Source organism: Ovis canadensis, chromosome 14 (genome assembly GCF_042477335.2).
Source record: "Ovis canadensis isolate MfBH-ARS-UI-01 breed Bighorn chromosome 14, ARS-UI_OviCan_v2, whole genome shotgun sequence".
NCBI lineage: Eukaryota > Metazoa > Chordata > Mammalia > Artiodactyla > Bovidae > Ovis > Ovis canadensis.
Genome location: NC_091258.1, coordinates 75,394,475 through 75,411,679, shown reverse-complemented (window position 1 = coordinate 75,411,679; position 17,205 = coordinate 75,394,475). Strand labels below are relative to the sequence as shown.

At 45.6% G+C, this 17,205-nt stretch overlaps 1 protein-coding gene across 5 annotated transcripts; it reads left to right on the top strand.

Annotated features, from left to right (window-relative positions):
* Nucleotides 1-1,674: 1,674 nt before the first annotated feature.
* Nucleotides 1,675-13,720, top strand: ZNF331 (zinc finger protein 331). 5 transcript variants are annotated; one of them, XM_069551854.1, is made up of 5 exons: nucleotides 1,675-1,845; nucleotides 3,834-3,905; nucleotides 7,122-7,206; nucleotides 9,372-9,507; nucleotides 11,940-13,720. In XM_069551854.1, exons 3-5 carry the CDS (start codon nucleotides 7,198-7,200, stop codon nucleotides 13,253-13,255), a joined length of 1,461 nt encoding a protein of 486 aa, XP_069407955.1. In that variant the 5' UTR covers nucleotides 1,675-1,845; nucleotides 3,834-3,905; nucleotides 7,122-7,197; the 3' UTR covers nucleotides 13,256-13,720. The 5 variants fall into 5 exon arrangements, with proteins under 5 accessions (XP_069407955.1, XP_069407958.1, XP_069407957.1 ...); XM_069551857.1 differs by having other exon boundaries at nucleotides 1,727-1,823; XM_069551856.1 differs by having other exon boundaries at nucleotides 1,727-1,901.
* Nucleotides 13,721-17,205: the final 3,485 nt, after the last annotated feature.

Here is a 17,205-nt window from a genome sequence, read left to right as displayed (position 1 = left end):
AGATCTCTGTTGCCTATTTCTCTTTGTAGCTACCACCATCTAGAGAGTGATGGGGATGAGAAGCTTCCCTCTATCTGCCCGTAAAAGCAGCCATGTTTATTTAACCCCAGCATCTTCGGTGCTTCCAGGGATCAAACCTGAGTCTCCTGTGTCTCCTGCATTGGCAGGCAGTGGGTTGTTTACCACTGACCCACCAGGGAAGTCTAAAGACAAGGATTCAGTTCAGTTCAGTTCAGCTGCTCAGTTGTGTTGGACTATTTTCGACCCCATGAATCGCAGCATGCCAGGCCTCCCTGTCCATCACCATCTCCCGGAGTTCACTCAGACTCATGTCCATCGAGTCAGTGATGCCATCCAGCCATCTCATCCTCTGTCGTCCCCTTCTCCTCCTGCCCCCAATCCCTCCCCACATCAGAGTCTTTTCCAATGAGTCAACTCTTCGCATGAGGTGGCCAAAGTACTGGAGTTTCAGCTTTAGCATCATTCCTTGCAAAGAAATCCCAGCGCCGATCTCCTTCAGAATGGACTGGTTGATTACCAAGCCCTAACCGAACTCTCACTTGCCCATTGCACTGTCAATACTTAACAAATTTATCCTTTCTTTGTCTCAAAGGTATAAAAGCTTACTGCTCTGGTCAATTCTTCAGGTCTTCATTCTTTTCTGAAAGCTCTCACGTACATGCGTGCATGCTAAGTCGCTTCAGCTCTGTCTGTCTCTGTGTGACCTGATGGACTGTAGCCCACCTGGCTCCTCTGTCCATGGGATTCTCCAGGCAAGAATACTGGAGTGGGTTGCCATGCTCTACTCCAGATGATCTTCCTGACCCAGGGATCAAACCCTGGTCTCTTATATCTCCTGCATTTGCAGGGGGAGTTCTTTACTATTAGCGCCATCTGGGAAGTCCAAAATGTACATGTAAGAAGTTGCATGTATATGTAAGAACTTAATAAAGCTTTTTTTCCCCGTTAGAAGGAGGAGGAAAGGGATAGTTAGGAAGTTTGGGATGGACATGTACAGTGCTATATTTAAGATGAATAACCAACAAGGTCCTACTGTATAACACAGGGAACTCTGCTCAAAGTCACGTGGCAGCCTGGATGGGAGGGGAATTTGGGGGAGAATGGATACATATATATGCATGGCTGAGTTCCTTTGCTGTCTACCTGAAACTATCACCACATTATTAATCAGCTATAAGTGTAATTTGTGCTCAGCCCTGTCTGACTCTTTGCATCCTCATAGACTGCAGCTCACCAGGCTCCTCTCTCCTTAGATTTTTCCAGGCAAACAATACTGGTGTGGGTTGCATTTATACTCCAGTATAAAATAAAAAGGATTTTTTCTTTTTTTAAGTAGTAGCAGTAATGATACTAATACTAAAATGAGTAATAAAAGAAATCTGAACGGCTCGCAGGATTCCCAGCATTTACAAACTCTGCTACTCTGCAATACACTCCGTCGCAAGTCTGGGGGCCACAGCTCCTTTATACGCAGGGAGGGATGCCTTCTGAGGAACCCTGTGTATTACCCGAGATGAGAACTACACTTCCCAGAAGGCTCTGAGACACAGCTCTAGTCGGGCCGGTGCGGAGTTGCATGCTGGGAAAAAGAGCCCATGAGCTTTCAGCTCCGCAAATTCCCCGTTTTATGGACTACGTTTCCCAGAGGGCTCTGGGGGCACGAGCCTATTAGCCTCGCCGGGAGTTGCATGCTGGGAGATGCGCTTTCTGCGCGTTTTTTTTTTTTTTTCCACGCTCTGGTTTCCTGGCGACGCTGTCTGGAGTTAACCTGCACCGCTGCGCTCGCTCCCTCCCGACACCCTGTTAGTTGTTGGGCCCAGAGCCGTGAGTAATTAGCATCCCGGGAGGAAACCTGAAGTGGAAAGCGGCGGGCGGTGGCGGTGAGGAAAAAGGTCAAGAGGCCCGAAACGGAGCGTCGGCCTGTGGCTTCGGGAGCCGCTGCGGAGGGAGTGCGAGCGTGTGCGTGTGTGTGTGTGTATAAGTGTGGGTATGTGTGTGTGTGTGTGTGTGTGTGTGTGTGTGATGGGGCTCGGCCTTGTCTACAGACTGAGGTGCGCGTGGGTGTCGGTGAGGGACACGGGCCGGGTCCCTGCGGTTGTGACGCACTTGGCGCGTGAGTGTGTGAAGCGGCGAGGCGACCCGACCTCATCCCCGCGGCTGTGCCCGCCCACCCATCCCTGGTGCGTGTGAGCCTCGGGCTCGGACGCCTCCGCTCCGCGTGAGTTCCACGCGCGTGGGCTCTGGCGCGGACGGCGGGGCTGTGGGGTTGACGTGTCTGTGGGGTTGGCGGAGCCGGGCGCCTTGTCTCTGGCGGGGGCGTCAGGCGGTGTGTCGCAGCCGCGGTGTGTGAGTTTGTTCAGCTGTGACAGGTGCAGGCTGGCCCCCGGGTGTGTGGGCACGGATTGAGTGAGCACGGGGAGGGGGTGTGTGACGGTATCACCTGTAGCTCCGGTGTCTCCGCTGGTCCCTCCGCCCTCCTACCGTGCAGTACTTGCGGGGACACAGCGGCCTCCAAGAGACGTGGGAGCCCGAACCTTGTAATGAAAATGACAGGAATTGACACAGGTGTCGTCATGAGATGGCGACTTTAGAGCCAGAGGTGCCGTCCTTCCAAAGTCCAGGCCACTGAGTGACAAGATGGAAGGGTCTTGGGGGGAAAAGATTCTATTTTGGAAGGGAGAGGTCCCTGACCTGGGAGGTGCTGGGTGGGGGTGGGGTGGGGGCGGGCGGGGTACCCCCAGTTAGTAGAGCCTAGCTTCCTGGAATCTCTGAAATACATCTGGGTGCACCCTTCTTGTTTTTGGTGCTTTTTTTGAGTATAATTGCTTCACAATGTTGTGTTAATTTCTGCTGTACAACAAGTGGATCAGCTGTAAGTATATTTATACCCCCTTCCTCTTGGACCTGCCTCCCAGCACCCCCCCCCCCACCAATCCCACCCCTCTAGGTCATCACAGAGCACCAGGCTGAGCTGCTTGCTATATAGCAGCTCCCCACTGGTTGTTTTACACTTGGTAGTGTGTATATGTCAGTCCTAATCTCCCAGTTCATCCCACCCACCTCTCCCTGCCCCAGCCCTGTGTCCACATGTCCATTCTGTAGATCCGTGTCCCCATTCCTGCCCTGGAACTAGGTTCATCTGTACCATTTTTCTAGATTCCACACATATGCGTTAATACATGATATTTGTTTTTCTAACTTCACTCTGAGAGACTGTAGGTCTATCCACGTCTCTACAAATGACACTCTGAGAGACTGTAGGTCCATCCACGTCTCTACAAATGATCCAGTTTCATTCCTTTTTATGACTGAGTAATATTCCATCGTACATATGTACCACATCTTAGGTGTGGTCTTGGAGGGTATTTTCTCTCTCTCTCTCTCTTTTTTTTTTTTTTTAGCTTTTTAAAGACTTATGCTCTTACCCAGGGTTGGGCCCATGCTTTCCTTAAAATTATTTTTAGCTCTTTAATTAGATTTTTCTGTGTGACGCTCACTACTTAAAGTCTCTTCTCTTTAGGAAGAATGAAAACATCTCTTTATGGCCTTTAACTATGTAGCTTTGATTTTTCAAGACTGACACAGCTTTCCCTGAAAGGGTTTGGTTCAAAAATACTGGTGTGAAATAGCTGAACTTAGGCAGGCAACAAAAAAGTAGTTATGTATCAGGGAGTGTAGTTTTTGGTTTGCCAATTTAGTCTTTGAGGAAAGCGATTACTTCATTTTGAGACTGGAAATGGGAGGGTATTTCCTGATGTAGTCTGTGCTCCGGAAAGGCCCCAGTGTCTCATTCTGTCCTTTCTTTCCTCAAGGCCAGCTGCCCTCCAGAAAAAGCATTCTGAAGAAGAAGACAGATTATCACAGATCTTCACATCAAGTTCCAGGTGAACTTTTTGTTCAGTAAATGACCTGAATCTGTAGCACTTAAGAATATTTGCCTTCCTTGACCTGAAATGTCCTCGGTATTAACTCAGTAATTGCTTTCCAAGCAATTGTGCAGGTGTCTTCCCCGTTGACTAGCGCTCTCCCATGAGTACTCACATATTCAGTAGGTAAATTGTTCACATCTTCCCATGTGTCCTTCTAAGAATCCAATAGAATCAAGGGATACTACTGGGAGGTTAATGTTAGCAGTTTTAGCATGTGATATGGTAATATAATATCATTATGACATTAATTTTTAGGTGGACTCAAAGGCTACATATCTTTGGTCTTTTGCACAGGACTGACTTTCAGAACACAGTAAGAAAGGAGAAGGGTTTGATTGTTTTAGTCAGTTAATGACAAAGTGTTCAGCTTTGTGAGGTTTTTAAGAATGGGGTTTGAGCAAAGGTCTTTGTCACTGAAGGCAAGGTTTTTTTTTTTCCTCTAGTAATCAGTAAATAGAAATTTGTTGTATCAGCCAGGTCTTATTTGAGGTCTGACAGTTTCAGTTACATCTTTTTACTAATGGTGAGAGGCAGTATGGTTTGATACTGCGTGTGGGTTCTGGATCTCAAGCAGGGTTTGGCAAACTTTTTCTCTAAAGGGTCACATATTAAATATTTTGTGCTTTGTGGGCCACATATGGTTGCAAATTGTTCTTTTTAATAGATTGTATTTTTAGAACCGTTTTATTTATTTATTTTTTCAGTTAGAACAGTTTTAGTTTTACAGAAAAATTGCAAAGATAGTACACAGAATTCCCAGGTACCCTGCACCCAGTTTCTCCTATTATTTACAACTCATATTAGTATAGGATATTAGAATTAATGAGCCGATTCTGGAACCTTACTGTTAACTGAAATCCGTGCTTTATTCAGATTTCCTTAGTACTTTTTTAAAAACAGTTTTGACTATGTTTATTTATTTATTTTTTTGGTTATTATCTGGCTGTGAGGCATGTAGGGTATTAGTTCCCCCACCAGGGATCAAACCCTCACCCCGTGCAGTGGAACTGCCAACATCTTAACCGCTGGACCACCAGGGAAGTCCCACAGGTTTCCCTAGTTTTTACACAGTAGTTTTCATCTGTGGGATCCTGGGATCCCATCCAGAATACCACATTACATTTTCATGTAATGTCATGTCTCCTTAAGCTCCTCTAGGCTGTGTTGATTTCCCACACTTCCCTTGCTTCTGACAACGTTGGTGGTTTTAAGAGGAACTGGTCAGGTATTTTGTAGGCTGCCACTCTGTTGGAATCAGAGGTTTTCCTCATGAGCTTATGGATTTATGGGTTTGGAGAATTCTGGGTGATGTACGCTGAGAGCTGCTAGGAAGAGGGCTTCATTCTCATGATGTCAGATCATGACCAAAGTACTTCCAAATGATGGATTCTATGTCAATAAATGAATTTATTTTCTGTGTTTTATACCTTACATATTTTCTTCTAATAGCGTTGCATGCAACGAAAATGCTAGCAGGGTTAGGTGATTTAGTGTTTATCTTCAGGACACTGGCTGAAGGACAGGTTCAAAATCAGAGCTCACCCTCCCTTTAAGACTAAGCAACATCAAGGTACCTATCAGTATCTGTGGGGCATCTTGGCATTTTAGCCATTTTTTCCCAGTCAGTCCTCCAACATATATGGGAAGATGTAGACATCACAGAGTTGGTTTAGGTATTAGGAAGTAAAAAGAAATGAGATGTCATTCAGATTAAAAAAAAAAAATCCCCAAAATAAGTTATTCAGAGATATTTCTGCAAGTTCAAGAGGTCTCCTTTGAGAAAGAGAGTGGATCTTTATCTTTTGAGACTCTGTCTCAACATGTATGTGTGTTTATATAGGTACAAATATCTTGATCATGGTGTATATTGTATATAAATATGTATATATGCATATTGAGAAACATTGTTTCAATAGCCTGATTTTCCTACTGACAATATACCTGAAAAATGTTTCATGTCTTCAAGTATTTCTTCTGACTTGGCATTGAATAGCCCTCTAGTACATTTTCACTCTGATACTCTACCTGTATTTATGCAGCCAGCTTTGCTGAATTCAGAATGCCAGACCCTGTCTGGGCAGTTCTCTCTCCGCCTTGCCCGCCTGCCAAGTCTTGGTGGCTGGAAGAGCCCGAGCTGGCATGGCGCAGCCCCTGCCACCTGGGCCGGTGTGAATGGCCGTAGCGGGCCCTCTGCCCAGAGTCCCCTAGCCACCTTCAGCGAAGCTTGAGGGCCTGGCCTCCACACAGAGCTCCGCTCTGCCGTCACAGCGAAGGCAGGGTCAGGAGCTTCCCTAAACCACCCTGAGGCTTCATAACTCAGGGCTAGAAGGGACTCCTGGAACTCACCGAATGCCGCACTAGTCCCGGTTCCTGTGACTGACAGGGCAGGATGCAGACTAACAGCCGCCGAGGAGGCAGGTGCACAGGGTAAGGCCCAGCAAGTTCCCACGCTGGGGCTTCCGGAGCCTTCTCCCGGTGAAGTCAGGACGCCAGCTATTGTGCCAACATCAGCGAGTGACAGTATGCTCAGAGTACTGCCAGCCAGGGAAGCACGCCTGAGCTTCAGTGTCTGGAGTTTTCACTGCGGCTTCATCACGTGGACATAATTGATTGGTCCTGTGGATGTAGGTGATTGATTTGTTGTCCAGATGTTGATCTCAGTCCCCAAGTCAACTCATAGCCCATGACCCATGGTCTCCCCATCCCCACCCATCACCTGAGTGGTCTTCCTGGTGTGGCCAGTACCCACCCTAAGGTGTGGTGTGACTTGCCCCTACCCAAAGCAAAGACATCCCTGTTATATGCAATGTCCATTACCTCTCAGAGGCTGAGGGCAAAGGCTGCACCTTTCTTTGGTCAAGGCCGGATTTTCAGCCATATCCCCCACCAGGGAGCTGGCCAGGAATCCTCCCACTCCAGTGTCAGATCTAATTTCAAGACATAAAATAAGCGCTCCTCTGCCACATCTATGCAGCTGGGTTTCCTGGAGTGTCAAGGAGAACTTGATTTTTCCAGAATCCTTTTAATCTTCTCCAGGTGTGTTTTTGTGGGGGAGCTGTAGGGGAAGAAGATGGGGTTCTTTGGCAGCGAAGGTAGAGGAGTGAGAAGGCTGTACTAAGTCATTTGGGGACCAGGGTGCACTTATTTTCAAGCCTTGTTTTCCTCTTGTAGATCTGGCATCTCTGGATTTTGTGTCTTCAGTAAAAGAGACCCCAGGAGCACTGATCAGTCCTTGAATTCTAGAATTATGGCCCACGTGAGTGTGTTTCTCTTTCCATCTTGAGCTGTGATGTCTGGGTCCTGTGCATACTTCTGTGAAATACTGTGAAGCCTCCTGCCCAAGTGAGTTCCACTGAAGACCTGCTCCCCTGCTCTTCCTGCTGCAGCAAATAATGATGCCATGTAGCCCTGTGCTCACCTCTGTGGCTAAAGTTTTTCACGGAACCCTCCTCTGCTCACTTTTTTTGTCAAGAGTAATTGCAACAGTGGAAGCAGAAACTACCTCGGGAGAAATATTTGAGTCAGGTCCACGATTTGATGAGTTCTAGATGTTGGTCCCATATGACCACATGAGAGTCCTCTCTCACCTCCACTGATCTTCCCAGGCTCATGCTTTATGAAGAATTGGAGTGTGATGAAGCCCTGGCTCAGAGATCATGTTCCTGTCAGGGGACCCAGGAGATGAATTTTGTTTGTTTGTTTTAATTTTGTTTATTTTTGGCTGCCCTGAGTCTTCGTTGCTGCACATGGGCTTTCTCTTGTTGCAGTAACTAGAGGGCTACTCTCTAGTTGCTGTGCCCAGGGTTTTCATTGTGGAGGTTTCTCTTGTTTTGGAACATGAGCTCTAGGGTGGGCATGCTCAGTAGTTATAGCACATGGGCCTAGTTGCCCTGAGGCATGTGGGATCTTCCTGGACCAGGAATCAAACCTGTGTCTTTTGCATTGGCAGGCAGATTCTTAACTACTGGACCATCAGGGAAGTCCCTGAATTTTGTTTTAAACAGACCTGTCTCTGTGTTTCCAAATCGTTTGATACTTATTTCCTCTAAATCAGGAAAAAAGAAAAGGCAGGGTTAGTGGATAATTAACAGATGAGAAGGTCATTTCAGGTCAAAGTAATAGATGATCATATACTCCTGGAATCAGGGAACTTAAGACATCTGACTCAACCTAAATGTGTGACTAATAATTCAGTCTAATCCATTCATATTGACAGCTTACAGTGAACAGTGTCAGATTTGTGATCTGTGAAGAAGATTTAGCTTCAGGATCAGGGACCAGGCTTGATGACTCAAGAACTTTTGTGTAGTAGAGTTTTATTAAGAGAGAAGCTTCTGACATAAACATCAGAAGAGGGGTGGAGAGTGCCCCCCTTATTAGATTTTAGCAAGCTGTTTTTTGTTTGTTAGAAAGCTATTAATCAGATAAGAGAGACACCTCAAGGCTGAGGGAGTTTGACCAGCCCCCTTTCCCACAATATGCATTTTTGAGATAGGATAGAACAGGTGTGTCATCCCCCAGCCATAAAACAATTGATACGAATACTGGTTTGTTGAGCTGTTATCAGCCAAGGTTTGAGAAAAGGGAAAAAGTTAGTCTTAGGTGGAACCATTTTGAAGAAAGGCAAATTCCAAAGCAAATACATGATTTCATTAACATAGCTTAAGAAAAGCATTTCCATAAGAGAAGCGCATTGGTTAGCTCAAGGTTTGAGAAAAGTTGGGTTCAGGTGGAACCAAGTGTTGCCATGGCAACACAGAATTTTAAGCGAAACCTCCTTTTAATTTTGTATAGGCAAGGAAAAAAATCGACACTTGTAGTTTGTTTCTTCCTGCCACTTCAGGGAGAGATTAAAGAGTTACAGCCTGTTTCCTCATTTGGAGACCCTTGGCCTTCCTACCTGTTACCCTCTCAATATGATGGAGTCAAAAACAAAAACTGCTTTTGTCATCACAAAGGCCGACCGCATAAAAGATAACCTGTCAAAATGATGAGCCTGAAGCCTGAAAACATTCAAACCTGCAAGCCTGATTTTCTAAGATAAAAGATTTTATATTCAGGAAGCAAACCCCTGGCTTTTTTTTGTTTGTTTGTTTCTCCTTAAACAGAACAGAAATACTGTAGGAATGCACGCTTGCTGAGAATTTATGAGACAGGCATGTAGCAGGCTCAGTACTTGTGAACAAGAGAAACCTGGGCTTGTTTTAGCTATTTCCTGGCAGAATGGCATGGTTAGAGTACCCCAGGGTGTCGATTGTCTTCCTTGCAGCAGGAGGGGCTAAGCGTGAGTCGCAGCGGTGACTTCCCTGGCCCCGACCCAGGTCCCAGGCCTTTAATCTGCTCACTGTGTCCACCCCTGCACAGAGTAGGGGCCTCCCTCCCCCTCCTTCATCTTGAAGTTATGTCCTTCTGCTCCATCAGGGACGCGAGGGTTTGGTGACCTTCTCGGATGTGGCCATCGACTTCTCTCAGGAGGAGTGGGCATGTCTGGACTCCAGGCAGAGGGACTTGTACTGGGATGTGATGCTGGAGAACTACAGTAACCTGGTCTCACTTGGTAAGTTCCCTGCCTTGGACAACCTGGACTCTGTGCCCGCACCATCAGCTCCCTCCATGGTGAGCTTCAGGACCACCTTTCAAGAGCCTCATTGAATTTCTTTCTTCCTGCTCCCAAGGGACATTTTGAGCTTTGTCCAGTCGGAAATGGGCATCACGTGTACACCTCTACCTCCTCACCCATCAGCCATCTTCCTACCGCTGTCTGGCCCTCATGTAATTATTTCTCTTCCTTAATGACCAAAGGGTTGATTAGGGTTATTTAACTTATGAAAATGAATGTATTTGTTTATTTCATGACCACCTTTGGAGAAACCAAGCTTCATGCTATGAGCCCATGTTTACACCCAGATTGCTGTTGGTGGTACTGTGGGGACCCACCTTTAGGGAAGACGGCCTGACACATGACATGAGTTTCTCTAGCATACCAGCCTCTGTGTAGATGCAAACTGAACAAACAGAATCCATGTAAAACCACACTAAGCATATTCCACTCCCTACACACTGGACCTGAAGTGAGGTTGAAAGTTATAATCTGTGAATTCTGAGTTAAACACCAGATGATATCATCTTGTTTATAAGGAAATTTAATATTTTTCTATTAACGAAATAACAGCCATAATATGCATGGCTAATATTGTGCTTACTATATACCAGGAAGCATCCTGAGCATGGTGTGTGTGTATATTAATATATTTCATCCCATTCTCACTAGTTTATCGATAGGAGCAGTTATTATATTACTATAGATCAGTATGCTGGGGCACAGGGTGACTTGGTCAGTCAAGAAGGCAGAAGCAAAAATGGAACCTAAGGTTTCTGGCCCCCAAATCCATACATTCAGCCATCATGTTCTACTTGCCTCTATAAGCTTAAAATAAGACCCTTTATCTACCCATCTGGTTTCCTCTTTGTCCTCCAATCCTTTCTGTTTCCTGAAGTCTTTTATCATTTTGACATTTAGATTGTGACACATTTGACTGAAATGCAATCAAAGAAATCTTGAGCCAACAAGTTTTTTCCCAAGTTCTGCCTCTTGTGAAGTTTCTCTTCTTTTGAAAGCAAGACGTCTCATTTCTGTGCCAGACAGTGCTCTTATGGAAGCAAGGGAGAGAGGTTTGATGGGTGAGGGGAAAAGATACCAAAACAGTGCAGAGCAGACCTCGGGCAGGGAGCAGTTGCCCCCCTTGAGGTGTTTGGGGGGGTCTCCACAAAGATCTCAGGCCCAGGGCCTCTGAGGAAGAAGTTACCACCTTGAACTTGATCTTCCCTGTTTCCCTCCCAGTCGATTTTCCTTCTCATGTTTCACCCCTGTTGAAAGACAAGGGCATAGGAAACAGGACCCTGTGCCATTGGTAGTTTCTGAAATGTGGTTATTTTCCTAGCTTCATGTGCTTTCTTTATTTTCTTTATATATATGTGTGTATATATATATATAATTTTTTTTTTTTCGGTGATACTGCTTCTTGGGTGCTCTATTCTTCCATCATGAAGCAACATCTGCTTGTGTCTCTTTTTGTGTCATTAGCAGTTGCTGACACTCAGTACCAAGATTCAGTATTTCATTGGGGTTCAAAATGATATTCTATCATTGCCTCTTCATTTGTTCACTGTAATAATTCTTTAAAGAGAAACCTTGATCCACCTGCTTATTGGTGGTGTAGTGGAACTGCTCACGTTGAAAGCTAAATCTTTGTTCTTTTAAGGAAAAAAAAGTAATAGCTTTTAATAACAAAGGGTTGGTGTCCTGGCCTGCTCTAAGTTGGCCATTTAACATTTTTCTAGTGTCTTTATAAACTCATGAATTTAAATGTTTGATGTTTCGTAGTCCCTTGAGTTAGCATCTTTATCGATGCTCAGATTATTCTAAGCATTGCCTCATAAGTGTTTCACAGTTTTATTATTAAATTTAGTTCTACACATCTTTTGAATGTTGAATCTTTGTATCAGGAATTACTTTTAATGGTAGTACATGTGTGTGTGTACCATCCAACTATATCTTTTTGTTTTTTACAGTCATAGTATATTTGATTTTCTTGGTTTTCCAGGCTTGCTATCACGTCTACAAATTGTGATCTTTTTCATCTTCATTTTTGAGATTTGTCCCTCCAGGGTTTTTTGTTTTTGGGGTTTTTTTTTTTTTTTTTGCTTAATTTTTATAGCTGATAGGAAATAGTAGAGCTATTCATAATAGTGCCTTTTGGGTTTGATTTTAGCAGGAATGTCTCCAGCGCTTCCTCATTAAGTATTGTGATGCTAGACATGGAATCTGCATCTTAATAAGAGCTCTCGGTGATTCATATTTTTCCCACTGGAGAAGTTTTATTTCTGTTAGAGAAGGTTTTGGTTTGTGATTAATTTTGGTTTTGTTTCCTTAAAAAATAACAAAATATGTTGGATTTTTTTGTTTGTGTGTGTGTGTGTGTTTTCCAGATTTGGAATCACCATACGAGACCAAAAGTTTACCTTCACAAAAGAACACTTATGGGATGAATTTTTCCAAACGGACCTCAAATAGAAAAAGTAAATCCCGTGGCCTTGGCTGGACATGTGAAGGTGAGCTGGACAGATCACGGGCCCCTCAAGAGGGACGTGCCAGTCAAAGGACAATCAGCTGTGGGGATACCCCTGCTTTTAGAGAAAGCAACCCTGTTCGGCCACAGCAGAGACTCCCTAACAGGGAAAATTCCTATGAATGTAAGGAATGTGGGAAGGCCTTTAGCCGAGGCTATCAGCTTACTCAGCATCAGAAGATTCATACAGGTGAGAAGCCTTATCAATGTAAAGAATGTAAAAAGGCCTTCCGTTGGGGCAATCAGCTTACTCAGCATCAGAAAATCCACACTGGCGAGAAACCTTATGAATGTAAAGACTGCGGGAAGGCCTTCCGATGGGGCTCGAGCCTCGTGATCCATAGGCGAATCCACACAGGAGAGAAGCCCTACGAGTGTAAGGACTGCGGGAAGGCCTTCCGGCGCGGTGACGAGCTCACCCAGCATCAGAGATTCCACACCGGTGAGAAGGACTATGAGTGCAAAGACTGTGGCAAGACCTTCAGCCGGGTGTACAAACTTATTCAGCACAAGCGAATTCACAGTGGCGAGAAGCCCTTCGAGTGTAAGGACTGCGGGAAAGCCTTCATCTGTGGCTCGAGCCTCGTGCAACATAAGAGAATCCACACGGGGGAGAAGCCCTATGAGTGCCAGGAGTGTGGCAAGGCCTTCACCCGTGTCAACTATCTCACCCAGCATCAGAAAATCCACACGGGGGAGAAGCCTCATGAGTGTAAGGAGTGCGGGAAGGCCTTCCGTTGGGGTTCGAGTCTCGTGAAGCACGAGAGAATTCACACGGGGGAGAAGCCGTATAAATGTACAGAATGCGGAAAGGCCTTTAACTGCGGCTACCACCTCACTCAGCACGAGAGGATCCACACTGGCGAAACGCCTTACAAATGCAAGGAGTGTGGAAAGGCCTTTATCTACGGCTCGAGCCTTGTCAAGCATGAGCGCATTCACACGGGGTTTAAGCCCTATGGGTGTCAGGAGTGTGGGAAGGCCTTCAGTCACGGCCACCAGCTGACACAGCATCAGAAAACCCACACTGGTGAGAAGCCCTCTGAATGTAAGGAATGTGGAAAGGCCACATGTAACCACGGAAACCACCTTCGAGACCATGAGAGGATTCCCGCCGTTGAAAAGCCTTTCGTGTACAAAGGCCTCCCTTCAACATTCATTTCTTCCACAACATGAGGAAAATTTGTGTTGAGAGTGAATGCAAGGAAGCCTTCACTGGTCGCCCTTCTGCTTATAGACTATCAGAAGTCATGTGAGCGGTGAATTTGGAGAATCGCTTTTTCTTATTGATCACAGCATACTCAGCTGTCAGCGGTTATCTCCTGGATTAGGTTAGTTTCAAGGAGAGCATAGAAACCTTCCAGTACCGCTTCATCTCTGTCGTATTTCAGATGTGTTCTAAGGTGAAACTCTGCTAGTGAGTTTGTGGGAGAGCTTTTCTTGTGGCACTTAACCCAGCCTGTTACCACCACCCTCCTACCTCTCACTGCCTGAGAGACACTGGAAAAAGGAGCTCTTACCCACTGTGCTTTATTCGTGAAGTGGTGATTAGATGAGTTTGGTACATGTGAACTCCCTGAACATGTATCTGGAATATTGTGTAAGCTCAATAAATATTAGCTGCTGTTGTTGTTCTCATTAGCATTAGCATTGCTATTAGTTATTACAGGAAGACATCCTGTAGGAGCAGTGAGTTGAGAAAAGTCTATCAGAGTTCTGTAAGAAAATATAGGGACTTCCCTAGTGGTCCAGTGGTTAGGACTCTGTGCTTCCACTGTGGAGGATGCAGGTTCAGTCCCTGGTCAGGGAACTAAGATCCCACAAGCCACATGGTGCACCCCAAGAAAAAGAAGAAGAAAATAGAGGAGATTGCCATAACTGTGGGGCGGGCAACATTTCTTAGTACACAGAAAACTCTCAACGGAAAATGAAAAGTTATTAAGTTGGAATTTATCGAAAGTTCAAAGTTCCGGTCATCGAGTGACATCATGAAGGTGATGAAAAAGCAAGAAGCAGACTGGAAGAAGACATTTACTTAAATGTGATGAAGGATTCACAAAGGATAAAAAGAATTCTTCAAGTCAATAATAAAACAGCAGTCAATTGAAAGGTGAAGGGAGGGGCTTCCCTGGCAGTCCAGTGGTTAGGACTCCACACTTTCACTGCCGAGGGCGTTGGTTCAGCCCCTGGTTGGACTGAGATCCCACAAGCTGCTCAGTGCGGCCAATAAAAATAATAAATACAAGGTGAAAGGAGACCTAGGTAATCATGTAAGATCATCAAATGTCAAGTAAGTGGAGATGAGTTAAATGTCATCATTCCAGGGATATGAAAGTCAGGTTGCCCTGGGAGTCACTAAACACCAGAATGGCTGACACTGAAATTGCATATGGGCCAGTGTCTTTGCTGAATGTTCACACATGGCCTGTTGAAGGAACAGAACCAGCACACTGGACCTCTCCAGGTTCTGGAGGTCCCAAAGCAGGGGGTTAGGGGGGGTTGGGGAGGCCAGTGCTCCAGGGATGCAAGTGGATTTTCCCTGGGGGAGGGGCTGGGGCCCAGGGTCAAGTCCTGAGTATGGAAGGAGCAGGTAGACTCAGAAGGGACCTGAGCTGTCTTAGGAGTTATCATTCAGTCACTCAGTTGTGTTTGACTCTGCAGCCCCTTGGACTGCAGCACACTAGGCTTCCCTGTCCTTCACCGTCTCCTGGAGCTTGTTCAAACTCATGTCCGTTGAGTCGGTGGTGCCATGTAACCATCTCATCCTTTGTCGTCCCCTTCTCCCTCCTTCAATCTTTCCCAGCATCAGGGTCTTTTCCAGTGAGTCAGCTCTTTTCATCAAGTGGCCAAAGTATTGGAGCTTCAGCTTAAGTATCAGTCCCTCCAATGAATATTCAGGACTGATTTCCTCTAGGATAGACTGGTTTGATCTCCTTGCCATTCTAGGGACTCTCAAGTCTCCAACACCGCAGTTCAAAAGCATCAATTCTTTGGTGCTCAGCGTTTATTGTCCTACTCACATCCGTACATGACTATTGGAAAAACCATAACTTTGACCACATGGACCTTTGTCGGCCGTCTTAAGAGGGTCACTCCTAAGTGAAGATGGGGGTTGACTTGGGGAAAGGACTTGAGCCCAAGTCCCCGAGTGGTGGGGAATCTGAGAGTCTGGGCAGGGGAGGACTAGAGCCCATAGGAGTGTTTGATAAGCTTGGAGTGGGGCTCACAGCAGCCAGAGCTCAGACAGGTCTGGGAGACTGGAGAAAAAGTCCTGGAGAGGGAGCCTTTGAGAGCTGGAGGACTCGAATGCTGTGGATGAATACAGCTTGGGAGACCTGGGGTGAGAGCTAAAGCCAGTGGGAGAACTGTGGCACAGGATGGCTGGGTGGTTAGAGTCCAGTGGCATGTCCTGTGAAGGCCAAAAGAGGATCCTGAACCCAGCTGAAGTAGGGCTTATGTGTGGCATATCTCAGTGTTGTGGTTACAGCTCCATTAAAGCCGTTTTGTCCTTGGATTATGTATACCTTAAGGGCTTCCCAGGTGGTGCTAGAACCCAGTGGTGAAGAACCCACCTGCCAACATAGGAGATGTAAGAGACATGGGTTTGATCCCTGGGTCAGGAAGATCCCCCGGAGAAGGAAATGGCAACCCAGTCCAGTGTTCTGGCTTGGGGAATCCCATGGACAAGGGAGCCAGGGGGACTCCAGTACATGGGGTTGCAAAAGAGTCAGACATGACTGAGTGACTAAAAAAATCCTTATCTTCATTTAATGAGGTTTATTTGCAAATTCCTCTGGCGCCATCTGTAGGCTGGTTAGAGTATCTTCATCAAAAGGAGAATTGATTTCCTGCCTTTTTGTGTTTGCTGCTTAATTGCCTTCAGCTCAAAATAAATTCTATGTCAGGTGTATTTTAGGATGATATACCTGGTTTCCTTCAGTTGTGATACAAGCATTGTTTTCAATAAAGAAAGCCATGAAGTATTTTTGTATGTGTTCTCTTTTTATATATCATTCCATTTTATATTGTTTATGAATTAGTTTAATTTAGGTTTGTTTGCTGTGAGTCAATGTGTATGTGCATGCGTGCTAAGTCGCTTCAGTCATGTCCAACTCTTTGTGACCCCATGGACGGAATGACAGTCTCCTCTGTCCATGGGATTTTCCAGGCAAGAATGCTGGAATGGGTAAGTCAGTCACTTCTCCAGGGGATCTTCCTGACCAATCAAAGGGTTGAATGCATCTCTGCTGCATTGCAGGTGGATTTTTTACCATCTGAGCCACCAGGGAAGCCCCACAGGTACATGTATCACTGTCATGCGAATGTATGTTCCTTGGTTCTTTGTCTCATCACAACAAAGATTTGGAGTGATGGATGTTAAAGCCCCCTCGGTGTGTCACAGCTCTTGGGTCTTGGATAGACCATGTTATAGCTCTCAGGTCTTGAAAGGACCATTTATAACTCTTAGACAAATCAGTGTTACAGCTCACTGTTACAGCTTGATTTTATTTAGAAGATAGCAGGAAAATCCATCTTTGAGGCGTGAGGGCACGTTGATCCAAAGATGGGAAGAGAAGAGCGCCCCAGTGCGCAGGGGAGAGAGAGAGCTAGCTTTGGCTCCTCTTTTTATATGTTTATCTCTCCCTGGGCCTGTCCTATGTAAATTGGGCCAGCCGGGAGTGCTGTTTTACCTGAGGTCTTCACTCCAGTCCTTGGACCTTCTTTTGTTCTATTTTTGTGGGCTTTCCCCTTCTTTGTCTTTTAGCCACTGCCATTTTGGACTCCTTTTCCCTACTCTACCTACCTAACAATGCAAAAAAGGAAAATGGCTGTCTGAGGAGGCCTTACAAATAGCTGTGAAAAGAAGAGAAGCGAAAAGCAAAGGAGAAAAGGAAAGATAAAAGCACCTGAATGCGGAGATCCAAAGAATAGCAAGAAGAGTTAAGAAAGCCTTCCTCAGCAATCAGTGCAAAGAAATAGAGGCAAACAACAAAATGGGAAAGACTAGAGATCTCTTCAAGAAAATTAGAGATACCAAGGGAACATTTCATGCAAAGGTGGGCTCGATAAAGGACAGAAATGGTGTGGACCTAACAGAAGTAGAAGATATTAAGAAGAGGTGGCAA

Bases quoted from the DNA above. Each gene is read 5' to 3' on its own strand.
- ZNF331 (XM_069551853.1), top strand. From the start codon at position 2,011: ATGTGTGTGTGTGTGTGTGTGTGTGTGTGTGTGATGGGGCTCGGCCTT. The intron at 2,202-3,833 runs GTGCGTGTGAGC...TCTTTCCTCAAG, and splicing joins TGCCCGCCCACCCATCCCTG to GCCAGCTGCCCTCCAGAAAA. The intron at 9,508-11,939 runs GTAAGTTCCCTG...TGTGTTTTCCAG, and splicing joins CAGTAACCTGGTCTCACTTG to ATTTGGAATCACCATACGAG.